Source organism: Drosophila serrata, unplaced genomic scaffold (genome assembly GCF_035046125.1).
Source record: "Drosophila serrata isolate PLE 108 unplaced genomic scaffold, ASM3504612v1 contig_376, whole genome shotgun sequence".
In the NCBI taxonomy this organism is placed as follows: Eukaryota; Metazoa; Arthropoda; class Insecta; order Diptera; family Drosophilidae; genus Drosophila; species Drosophila serrata.
The window spans coordinates 3,230,788-3,243,309 of record NW_028257274.1 but is presented as its reverse complement, the minus strand read 5'-3'; the positions used below and the strand labels follow the sequence as shown (position 1 = coordinate 3,243,309).

Genomic DNA, 12,522 nt, shown 5'->3' with positions numbered 1-12,522 from the left:
ACGAAGAAAATCTATCGATATTTTCATCAAATATACCATAACAGTATGCAAATTAAATTTAGCGCGTTCGCACTAACTGTTTTTTTAATTGTAAAGCCTCGATTAATTAAAAATATTGGCAGTCTATTACATATTTTATTTTCTTTGTTTGAAACAACATAGGTTACTTGTATTAAAATCTATATATTTAATATCGCCAGAAACCCCTGTGGTATTTTCAGATAGACCGCACTTCGTGGTGCGACTAAAAGTGCGCCAGCACGTTTTAGTATATTTTAAGTCTATAGTTATTTCGGACCAGTCGCGGTCACACTAACTTCTAAGAAAAAAGTATTTTGATTTCCCGAAAACATGGCTAATTCCAGCTAATATCGGAAATTTGCAAATTCAGAACACATATTTTTCCGGAAAACAAGACTGCGGCTGCTTAGTACAAATCGTGGAACAAGTGCAAAATTGACGCGTGTTAAATGCAAACAAGAAAATTCCAACACAGACCTTGAGTGGCTCACACACACACAGGCAAACTCCCCCTCTTTCACACCTGCCGTACACACTTGCACACACACACACATATGCTCGCGCACATACATAGATAAAGAGGAGTGCGAAAGAGAGGGAAGAGACATAAACGTTCCCTGTTTTTTGTGTTTCTTTACGAACAGGAAGTGTTTGTTCGCTTTTTTTTTTTGCCAGGATCTGCTGAAATCGGCAGCTGGCGATCAGAATAATGGTGAACGTACCCCCGCTACTCTGTAGCACACCGCCGCCCATCGATTTCGGGGAGGAGGAGGACGATTCCGGTTTGCGGTCAACAATTCACTTGGACGAAAATGACGAATACTCCGAGTTCGGCTTAGTCAGCGGCGCAAAAGGTAAGCTTAAAGGGGTAAACATAGCCGGAGATCTCATCAGGAAAGAGGGGATATATTACGAAAAGCATAATGTATTGGTTTTGACGATATACGATCAAGGGTTTGGGATCTCTTCATATAATACAAGTTAAGATCAGTTTTAATCATTAGAGATGTCATCAGAAATTTTTGCTGAAAATACCACTAAAAACTGTGTTCAAAATGCTAGAATTGTGTATAAAATATTGATTTACACTCATTTGTTAATGGGAAGAAATATAGTGGTCGAATCTTAACAGATTTCACAAAAATAATATTTAGTAGTAATAAAAATGAATAGTAACAAATTTAGTACCCTAAAAAACATTATGCAAGGCATCAAACATTAAATAAAAAACTTTAAATACTACAAAACTGTCACATTTATTTTATTACAATTATTTTCCTTATTTTCAGAACCCCTACCCTCACCGGATCCCGTTACGGAATACCGGGAAAAGCCACCGGATGATATGCTAGAAAATAAGCAAACCACCGTCGAGGCTTTTAATTACGAAGTAAAGCAGTCGATCGATTACGATGTTTATAGGGAAACGGCACCGCCTACGCCGCCACCCTTAAGTCTAGAGCTTGACGAGGAAGTGGTGGAGGAGAATGGACATGTGGATAATGGAGAACACTTGGAGGAGGATGAGGAGGAGGAAACGAATACCAATGAGTCTGTGCCCTCCCTGAAGCTGGACAGCCTCAGTTTGTATTCCACGGAAAGCGTATCCGCTGCCTCAACGCTCTCCCCCTTGGGGGAAACGGATGCGAATGCAGTTGTTCCAGAACCCATAACCAAAGCCAATGTCGTCCTTAGCCACCAAGTCACGCTAGAGGATGTGTCCGATGACAGCGACGAGGAGTGTTCGCCAAAGAAGCCCAAAGAATTATTTATACGCGAGGGAGCCAAGGATTTCTTTGCCATTGAGGTGCTTGCCACACCCACATTACCAAATGGAGACGGTGTCCACCATACAGAGGATAGTTCTAGGAACAAGTCTCTAGAGGATGAAAGCTTTAAAATGAAGGAACCACTAGAAGAGCAAGAACCCAGTTTCATAAATGAAACCATCACTCAACAGGAGAAACCAACGGAAGGCAGTGTCTTTCAGTTTGCAAACTTCGAAGCGGAACCAAAGATTACTACCGAGCAGAAGCCACACCAAGCGGAGCCGCAGGAAGCAGATGACGACGACTTTGAAGACTTTGGTGACTTTGCGGATTTCGCAGCTGCTGAACCAGAGGTTATTAAGGAATCCCTGACGATAGCAGATGCCCCTAGAAGAGATTCCACAGAGGCTACCCCAGTTACGCTCGTAGAGCCTCCTCAGGATGATGGCTTTGATGATTTTCAAGAGTTTTCCACTCCCGCAAAGTCAATGACACCCGTCCAAAACCATGACGAAGACGACGATGATGATTTTGGTGATTTCTCAGAGCCCGCTGTGGCTACCATTCAAGTACCTCCACCACCGCCGCCAGCCACTGTTCACCTGAGCCTCGATGAGCGGGTGAAGCCAGTTCTGGAGATGATGTTTCCTCAGTCCAAAGAGACGGTCAGTACGAGTCTGGACAAGCGTCGACCTTTGGCGCAGTGTCAGCGCTTTAACTTTGGTGCCATCGAGCATGCTCGAGCTCTGAAATACGAATGGGGCAGCTCGGAGATGAGGCATGCCCTTGTGCGATCGCTGGGCATTGATTCGAGGAACATAGTGAGTTAAGAAGATTGGAATCTATACGATATCAAACTTTTAAAGAAGTATTTATAAAACATGTTATTAATGGCATTATTTTTTTCAGCTCTTTGGTGATAAGTGGAACTCATCGATGCCACGTTTTGCAGCCAACTTGAGCTTTGATCCTCTAAAGCCGTTGAAACCATTGTCGCCTGCCAATGCCACCGCCACCGCCAGCACCTTGGAGCCCACCGTCGCCAGCAGCACCAGCACCTATCACGGTGAGTGTCCTTGCAGATCTCTTCGAGAGATTGCTTCCTCGTATAGTTGCCGCAAATTAACCGCTACACAAGTTTCGTAAATCGAGAAATTGCTGCCACCCAAACAACCGCTCGCTCGCTTTCCGTTGCCTTCCCAATATCCTTTTTTACCACCCAAGACACCACACACACACTCGCTTTCCCGGATTTGGCCTGTCGTTCGATTGAAATTGGCTGCTCCTCTTTTGCGTTGTACCTTTCTTCCGTTTCGCCTTGTTCTTTTGTTGCCCCTTGTGCCACAGTTTTACTAACTTTTTTATAAAAAAAAAAACAATACAAAAGTTTATCCTTACGATAACAAAATGTATTTAGAATCACATGTACAGACTTTACAATTGGAACAACTAGACCAACTACTAAACGTGATGGTGGCTAATGCTGATAAAATAAATCTTGTTACCTCTACCTCTAAACACACCAATAACAATAACAACAACAACAATGATACTGATGATGATGGTGATAATAATGGTGACAACGATGTGGCTGCTGCTCCGCTGGATGATATACCTTTGCCTTTGATGGATTTGATGCCCCAAAACAATCACAATTTGACTAACGATTTGCACCACAACTATTTTCCTCCACTCACACATATGAATAATAATAATAATAATATTGATAATAACCATACGAATAATAACAATTATGCAAACAATACAACAATTAACACAAATCTCACTGCTCACTGCGACGCCTTGCTGGATTTTAGTAAGTTTCGTTGGCTCTGTGCGTGTGTCGTAGTTGTGTTTCCACCTCTTGTTTCTTTATTTTATTCAGTTTGTTCAGTTGCCTATATACTTCCAAGCTCTATCTCAATCCCTACGATCCACAGTTCCCCCTAGTTCTTGTTACTTTGGCACTACAAAGCATCCAATCTCCGCCAGCACAATGTAGACCCTACTACTCCTTACATTTTTACCTTTTTACTTAGCTAGAAAACAAGTTGATACTAATAACCAATATTAAATATAAATATATATTCTTAGCCTAAGATTCAAATGCTGTGTTGCTCTCAAATGGATCAAATTCAGGAAAATTCAGAATTAGCGATGCAAAATAGAGAAAGCAATTAATAATATATCAAAGATATCGTATATTTCGATAAATCTAAATGGTAAATATCGAAAAATTTCGATTTTAACCTTTAAATATCGATATAATCGATCAAAATATACAAAAAACATACTATTAATTGAAGCATGCAACACAGCAGATGACCCTAAATCTAAGCTTTAAATATTAATATAAATAAAAAATATATATAATGTAAAATATATTTATAAAATTATATAGATAGCTTCCCGCAGTAATCACATTTCTTCTCCTTTCCGCAGGACTGGAAACAAGCGCCGGGTCCCAAGCGAGCCAAACTGAAACGCGGCCTAGCCAGACTCATGGGGAAGGGATCTCCTGCAGCAGTACCGCCTCTAACGGCGAAGAGCGACCCAAGGCCCAGACCGAACCAGAGCCAGAATCCCAGTCCCTGCCCAGCCACCATCATATTGAATCCCCAGCAGCGGCATCAGCAGCAACTGTTGCTCCAACAGCAGCGACGCTACCGCCTGCTCTATCAGCAGACAGCCCTGCCCACCAACTCAACGGCGGTGAGCAGCTGCATCAGCAGCAGCAACAGTCGGAGCCGGAGCAGTTTGATTTGAGGGCCACTCCATCACCCATCCAGCCGCCATTACCGCTGCCAGCGCAGGAGGAGATTATGGGCAGCAGCTCTTCCTCCATTGCCAGTTACGCAGTGCCGCTGAAGGAGACCCATATCTATACACCCTCCAAATCGGATACGGCGGTGGCCAAGACCACAACGCTGGCGCCCATTGATTTCGACTACGAAATGGCAGCCACTGGCATTATCATTGATGAGACTGTGGTGAAGAAGGAGTATCGCGATGTGGAGTACAAGCCACCGTTTGGTCTGGATTCACCCAGCAAAGTGAGTAGCTTTGATATGCCTCCAACGCAGGCAGCAGCAGCGTCGACAGAGGATGATGACTTCAGTGACTTTCAATCAATGCCGGCGGTGCCACGTTCAAGGCTAGATACGCCCACGTTTGGTGAGCAGATGATTCTCAGTCCAGCCATATTGCTGCCACAGGCCATACCGCTGGCCAAGAAGGCAACATCATCATCATCATCAGCTGCAGCAGGAGCAACAGCCTCTATAGAGTGGGGCGACAATGCCTTGGCCAGCATAAATGCCGAGGAAATGGCCCGCATCGAGGAGTTATTCTCATCTCAGACAGCCAAGCCGCCGACGATAAGCGCCTCGGTGGCCAAGAAGAAACCTTCTCCAACGCCAGCTCCAACTCAGGCGCAAGAAGATGACGAATGGTCGGATTTTGTGTCAGTTCCAGTGGCAACAACGCCCCAACAGAACTCTCCCCGCATCAATAATAATAACAATATCAACGGCAATCCCAGAAAGGCAATTGCAACAGCAGCAGCAGCTGCAACTGCAGCTCCCCCCAAAGACGATGATTGGTCGGATTTCGTGAGCAGCACTCCAGTTGCTTCGGCGGCTCGTCCCGCGCCCCAGTTCAATTCGGGTGCCTGGCAGACTGCTAATTTCTACAACAATCCCTTGAGTCTCTATCAGGCACAGCAGCAACAGCAGCAACATCACAGCAATCTGATTCCCAGTCACAACAACAACAAAAACAACAACAACAATGTGCCAGCAATTCCACAACAAATCCACATCATGCATGACTTCTCCACGGCACCCGTAGCGGGCGGTTTGATGGGTGTGGGCACTACTGCCACCTACCAGCAACACCATCAGCGTCAGCAATTTCAAATTGGCAACGCCAAGGTGGCACCACGCATCTCCCTTATCCCCGATCTCAGCTTTGTGGCACCGGCCTTGCCCACGAATGCGGGTGCGTTCATGGGATCTTTGCCGAAACCGAGCTTTGGCGGTGGCAAGAAATGACACAAGAAGTTGAGGAGTGGCCAGCAGCAGCATCAGCAGCAGCAGCATCATCGCCGCCAGCAGCAACAGCCTCCACTGGGTGGCGGCGGTGGCAGGGGCGAAGCCACCATCCTCACGTAGGGATTACGTAGGGCTAAGAGGAGGAAGGCGGCCCGTAGGAGACAGTCAGTATTATGAATCCGTCTGATAATTACCATAAACCGTCACACACACACGTACTTAGTTTTGTGCAAGCGCTGTGTTTTCATGTTGTTGTTGATGTTGTCGTTGTTGACGCTGTTGTTGTTGTGCGTAAATGTTGTTGTTGTTGTTGTAGATCGTAGATCAGGATTCCAAAATTAAGAAAAACAAAATTACTAAGAAAGCAAAAACCGATTCCTTTTGTGCAATAATTGGATTACAAAATTAATTTTTTTACTTGATTTTTGAAAAGAAAAAAACTGAAGACAGGTCTTGGACCAAAAAATATATTTTATAATTGATTTTAACCTTTATAAATTTTCTTTTATTTGTTAAACGAATTCTATCATTTTATTTGTCTACAAAATTTTGAATGTGCTAATTAAGAAAAGGATTTATTGTATTTTCTGATTTTAAACTGTCAAAATATTTAAACTTAAAATCAAATTCCTTTTAAAACCGAAATTTGAAATTAAACAAGTGATATTTCTGTAAAGGTGTGACTCAGAAATAGCTTTATATTTTATATTAATTCATTTAATATTGGAAAGTAATGCTTTATTTAATTTAACATAATAGTTTTCAACCGAAAACATTTGCTTGTATACTTTTAAATGATTTCTAATTCATTTCAAATCCGATGCCATTTCTTGGTCACCCCTATTATCCCACATTGGTTTAGAAACTAAGAAAATTATGATGTTTTATAAATATTTCAAAAACTAGTAGAAATTTTATAAATTGTTTAGATTATTCCCGAAGCTATGCTTAATTTTAAGACAATTTGTGATCATATCAAGATATCAACTTAACAGCAAGCCACTAGATATAATAATATAGTTTTCAGAATTTCAAAAACGTTTGTTTTAGAAAAGAAAACCCCCTAATAAGTCTTAAGTATAGTTTTACCTCCAACGACCTTACATTTCGCTTAGATCAGGCTCTAAAAAATATCGAAAAACCATTCCACAAACGAACTTCCTTTGTTGTCACGAAAAAAAATACTCCAAAAGCGAATGCGGGGGCCACCCAATATTATTGAAGGACTCGAACCCCAACCCGCCTGATGCAAACTTTTCTATATTGTGTACTTAAACGAGAACTCTAACCAAGCGAACATAGTTAACGTTGTAAATGTATTTAGGATTCGTTAGTTGATAGAACAACTCCCATTGCATTCCAAGTGTAAATGCGCTGAGGCGAGAGAGTGTACATGATGATCTCCAAGGAAATAGTTTTCACGCTGGATAAACCGAAACCCAATCCGCTCCAGTTCTTAATTGATTATTGTTTGTTTTCTTTTGTGTTAATGTGTGTTTTTTTGAATTATTTATTTTTTATACTTTATGTGTTACGCACTTTAAGTTGGATGTGTGTGTTTGCGTGTGTGTCTGTGGGTGTGTCTGGAAATTATATAAACAATTTATCAACTAAAACTAAGTGTATATGTTCTTAGATATTAACCTGTAAATTACAGAATAGATTTCTCATTTTCGTTATGTTTTATTTTTCGCCAAGTCAATAATATGAAAGGAAAACAAGAACATGATTATAGAGAGTTGGTTGCTGCTTGATTTAAATAAAATTAATTAACTATGTACTAGAAAATATAATATATATATATGTATATGTATTTACGATATTGTATAATTAAAAAAGATATGCGAAGAATAAAAATTAAACCTATTTGAAAAATGAATTTAATATTGGAGCATTATTTGAAAAATATAGAAATTAAAAAGAACTATTACAGAGCTCATTCAATATACGTGATCGAAATATTTGGCTCACTTAAACGATCTTGAGTCAACCGATGAGCATATTGATAGGGAATAATGATCATCGGTTGAGCAAAGATCGATTTAGAAGCTCTGCTGTTTGGGGTACAGGATACAAAAATGTGAAGCCAGATTTCTAAGGACGGGGATCTATAGTTTTTTTTATATATTATATGTGACGTGAATATGCGTTTGAAACCTGCATGTGAGTAGAGAGATTATCAAGTAACTCGAAGCACTAAGCACTGCTCTCCTGGAGAAGCCTCGTGGTTAATGGGTATGTCCTAAGTGCTGTGTGTGGTTTTTATGATTTAAATCAACGATACAGTGTCAGTTCCTAAAGGGCGGGTGCGAGGGCGGTGTATATAGCTCTATGGCAGTAAATAGTACATAATAATAGTTTAGAAATTACACATGTATCTAATATAAATATCTAATTATAAATAGTGTTATCGATTGATCTTTCGAAATCATTTCTCTCTCTAAATGGTCAACAGTTTTTTGTTTTTTCATTCTTTTACATGCGTTTAGTAATTATTATCATTATTATCTCTGCTTAATTTTAGCCTTGCTCTAAACATAATGAAACGCTAACAAATCCAAAAAATATGCAGTGGGTTGGGTTTGATCTTTGGGGAACCGAAAAGGGAATCGATTTGGGAAATCTCTAGGTTTTAATATCAATTTTGAGTCATTCTAGAGTCTAGGTCTTTCTTTAAATTTATGTATTTTCTTATTATTAATTTCGAATTGCATTTAACCGAGATTTGGCTGTACTTTTTCGCTGAATCTCTTGTGGAAAACATTGATATTATTCCCTTTCTTCGATAACTTCGGTTACTTATCGTCCCAGCGATCGAACCGCATCCTTTTAAATCATGTGGGGGGCGGTGTAGTGTGTGTGTGTGTGTGTGTGTGTGTCGCTATCCGTTATGATATTTGAACTAACAGTTTTTCATACTTTTTTCCTCAAAAAATAAGATCTAAGCTCGGGGATGCTGCCCAAGGAGCAGGTCTCCAGATTATCCGTCCACGAAAACAGTTCTCCTTCCTTCCCTCTGGCTTAAGGCGATGCAATCTACGTATATAAAAGCTAAGGTGAAGCTCCTCGAGCTCAAAGATTCCCTGCCTTAAACTTGGTACAAAAAAAAAGTAGTCTTCGTTTTCAAGGCCGAACCGCTTCCCCTTTCTCCTGCACGCACTCCCCGAGAACTGCTCGGCCTCAGAAGGCCAGCCAGGGATGATGCAGCAGCGACTCCTTGGACCGATCTCCGTAATCGTACGTCAATTCCTCGCCCGGCTCAATATCGTCTTTGGCCAGGAGCACCAGGTGTGGGCGCTGCTTGATCACAACGACCTTGGTCATCAGGTTGCCGTTACGCGAATGATTGATGAGGCGTCCCAGCTTGCCGGTGTCAACGGTGGCATCGATGCAGTACTGCTGAGTCTTGTGCTTGAAGTAGTACATGTAGCAGCCAGCGTTCTCATCCAGCGCATAGCGCTTCTCTCGCTCTGAGGCCTCGCTGATGGAGATAAGATCACCGACGTATTCTACGACAAACTCGTTGCGCTTGAAGGCTCGTTCGGCGACCACACCTCGGCCCTTGCCCATGAAGTGACGCACCTCGAGACCCTCGCAGCGCTCCTCGAGAACGGCCTGCTCCAGACCTCGCATCCATTCCTCCTTTACGGCTGTCTTAGTCTTGCGTACGCTTCTTCGGACAGGGAAGAAGTCGGTCATCTCACGGTTGCCATTGGTGGCAGCCAAGGGAAGCGGTGGCAGTTGGCCTTTCGCTGGCCCCTTGCTTTTGGCCTTGGTCTTGGAAACTGGCGGTGGCTTGAGCATGGCTTTTACGCCCATAATGCCCACTTTGTTGCTGTTGGCTGTGGCTGGTGCTTTGTTCTGGTTCTCCCGCTCCTCGGCGGCCTTCATCAGGGCATGGCAATCGTCCTCATCCTCCTCCTCTTCGTCGTCGTCGTCGTCGAGCACCACAACGATGTCATCCTGCTGCTGCTGCTGTTGTGGCGGTGGTTTCTTTAGCTGTGGTTGTTGTGGCTGCTGGTAAGGCGCTTGTGGCTTTGGCTGGTTCAGTCTTCGTCGCGACTTGCAGGCGGCCACCGCCGCCGTGGTGGCAGGCAGCTTGCGTGGTGATTTGCGCGGCGACAGGGGATCGGTGTTAACTGCTCCTCCTCCTCCCTTGCTAATCAACCCGCCGCCCGCCGTCACCTTCAATGCGGTCTTTATCGGTGATGGGCAGAGTATGCGATGCGGTGTGGCTGGCTTCCGGCGACGCACAGCTCCCGCTCCCGCCGCTGGTGATTCCGTGGTGGCAGTAAGTCCGCAGGCCACCCCACTGTCGCAGGAACTGCTATCGTGCTGGTCAAGCTCGAAGTTCGGCAAAGGCAGCACCGGTTCTTCCCTTTGTCCATTCAGGCTGACAATCTGATTGAAGCGTCCGTTAAGCACACAGGCATTCAGCACAGAAGGCGGCGATGAGAACACTCCTCCGGCCACCTCAAAGCTACGATTGATCTTTATACTGGACGCTTTGGTGGGCGTTCGATCAATGTCCAGGGTAAGCACGGGCTCCTGCAGGAAGATGTTGTCTGTGCTGCTGCTGTGCGTGGAACTGTGACTGTCCCGCAGCGTCGAGCGGTGAGTCTGGAAGTCGGCCATGGTGCCCAGCACCTCCTGAATCTCGTGTATCTCATGCATCTCTTGGATATCCTGGATTTCTTGTATCTTCTGCATGGCCGCCACCTCATGCTGGTAGGGGCAAGGCGAAGTGGAGGACGCAGTGGAGCTACCATCGAAGAGAAGTTCCTCGACGACCTGCTGCAGCTCCTCATTGAGCTGCTCATCCGACAGTTTAAGTTCCTCATCAGCATCGGCTAGCTGTATGTGGAGCTGCTCCTCGTCTGCCAACTGAAGGTCCTCATCCTGCAGCTTCAACTCTGTCTCCCCAGCCGCATGTATTGTCTTTTGCTCTGCTTGGTGGTTATCTATGGAAGTGGCCATTTGTGAATTTGTGGTATGCTTGGCGGCGGCGTTGGCTTTGAAAAAGTTCTCGATGGTGCGCGTCTGCGAGCGAGTGGCCAGAGGCACCCCTGAAATGATGGCCAATATGTAAGCTTTGTAAGCTAACCTCAAAACGCGGCGACGCGACGCAAACACTCACCTATTGTTCGGCCCGCTGCCTTGCTGTCTTTGTTGTTGTGGTGATGATGGTGGCCTCTGTTGGCCGCTGTGGCTTCCGGCAGATTGAGATTTTCGCTGGCCTTCATCAGACGGCAGTCTTTCCGCTTCGGACTTGCAAAATACTGATCCTCCAGCAGGCTACCCGCCACAGCGGTGGCCGCATTGAGAGGCTGTCCCTCGGGGATTGCTGCCCCGCCGTGGGTGTCCTTCGACTCCTTGGCGGGCCGTGCTCGTCTGCGCACCATTATCATTGGTGTGGAGCGTAGGGGGGGCGCGCGTGATCAGTGGGCGGGCGGCAGTGGGGTTGGCACTAGTTTTGTTGGCGCGTTTTTCCTGGACACGCGTTTCTTCCCCCGTCCCTCACACACACTCACACACTCGTGGAAAGCTGACTGCAATTAGCTGAGTGAAAAACAAAAAAAAAAACGGAGAACTCATAAAACATTCGCACACACTTTGTATATTACATGTGTGTTTTTTTTCGTCGCCGTTCTCCTCTCGCCGCCCCTCTGCGTACAGTTTTCGCCACAGAAAAAACGTCGCCCCGTTATTGTTGTTACTGTTGCTGCAGCTGCTGCGAAGCGAGCGAAAGAGGAAGAAGACCACAAGAAGAGAATGAAAGCCCGCGCCGTTGTTTACCTCGCTAGGTATAGTGCCATTTTCTTAATTATTTTAAATTAATTATCGCTTATATGCAATGGCAGCATTTGGCTAAGCAATTAATCGCGTTGCTGTTGCACTTTTCCGCAAACTTTTTTTGGTGTTCTTTCTCTCTTTGCGTCGGTACTAGTGGTGGGGCCAGGGCGCCGATACTATCGGTGGGGGAATTCGCAGATGCGAGTACCACGGTTTCATTTTGCGATAGTTTGGAGGATATTTATAAAATGTTAATGTAAACCTTTTCTAGTTAAAACAATTATGGTAATAGAAATAATAGGTATTTATCAACTAACGTTTTTTTAAATCCATAAATATGTACAATAACATAGAATGTAACCACTATTAGTATCTGTAATTAATACACCCATCTATATAGTACTATAAATTCTAAGCTTAGTTTTAATAACTACAAATTAATTCACACATGTTATCAGTTTTCATCAAACATAATACCTTTAATGATATAATTCAAAAATTTACTAAATAAATATTGTTAATATTAAGCAGATGGCCATTGTAGCTATTGCTATTAAGGATAATTTCTTTATAATAATAATATGCATTTATTAATGTATAATTTATGGTGATTTTTTACTGAACTTTAGTTTAAGTCGCAAGAAACGAATATGGCAACTATCGTAAATTTTTTGCAACAGACCTATATTTTTTAAATTTAATTAATTTTATTTAATAAATCTTTAATTAATTTGCTCTTGGAGTAAAGCAAAAAGATTATTCACGAAATAATGAAATATTAAGCAAAAATCAAAATTGTTCACACTTTGTAGTTGCCGATAATTTCTTTATGATAAACATATTAATATTAATAATAATAAAAATAGTAATAATATTAATAATAATAA

General features: G+C 43.2%; 2 protein-coding genes across 3 annotated transcripts; one reads left to right on the top strand and one right to left on the bottom strand.

Annotated features, from left to right (window-relative positions):
- Nucleotides 1-262: 262 nt before the first annotated feature.
- Nucleotides 263-7,721, top strand: Afti (aftiphilin). The gene is made up of 4 exons (XM_020942827.2): nucleotides 263-875; nucleotides 1,311-2,611; nucleotides 2,700-2,856; nucleotides 4,233-7,721. Exons 1-4 carry the CDS (start codon nucleotides 731-733, stop codon nucleotides 5,840-5,842), a joined length of 3,213 nt encoding a protein of 1,070 aa, XP_020798486.2. The 5' UTR covers nucleotides 263-730; the 3' UTR covers nucleotides 5,843-7,721.
- On the bottom strand, nucleotides 7,313-11,819 carry Set8 (SET domain containing 8). Of its 2 annotated transcripts, XM_020942863.2 has the most exons (3): nucleotides 11,639-11,819; nucleotides 10,980-11,401; nucleotides 7,313-10,908 (listed from the first exon to the last, which is right to left on the bottom strand). In XM_020942863.2, exons 2-3 carry the CDS (start codon nucleotides 11,248-11,250, stop codon nucleotides 9,023-9,025), a joined length of 2,157 nt encoding a protein of 718 aa, XP_020798522.2. In that variant the 5' UTR covers nucleotides 11,251-11,401; nucleotides 11,639-11,819; the 3' UTR covers nucleotides 7,313-9,022. The 2 variants fall into 2 exon arrangements, with proteins under 2 accessions (XP_020798522.2, XP_086695924.1); XM_086839798.1 differs by lacking the exon at nucleotides 11,639-11,819 and having other exon boundaries at nucleotides 10,980-11,530.
- Nucleotides 11,820-12,522: the final 703 nt, after the last annotated feature.

Coding starts and splice junctions, on each gene's coding strand:
- Afti (XM_020942827.2), top strand. CDS start 731: ATGGTGAACGTACCCCCGCTACTCTGTAGCACACCGCCGCCCATCGAT. Junction 876..1,310: donor CTTAGTCAGCGGCGCAAAAG/GTAAGCTTAAAG, acceptor CCTTATTTTCAG/AACCCCTACCCTCACCGGAT. Junction 2,857..4,232: donor CAGCACCAGCACCTATCACG/GTGAGTGTCCTT, acceptor TCCTTTCCGCAG/GACTGGAAACAAGCGCCGGG.
- Set8 (XM_020942863.2), bottom strand. CDS start 11,250: ATGATAATGGTGCGCAGACGAGCACGGCCCGCCAAGGAGTCGAAGGAC. Junction 10,909..10,979: donor GGCAGCGGGCCGAACAATAG/GTGAGTGTTTGC, acceptor CCATCATTTCAG/GGGTGCCTCTGGCCACTCGC.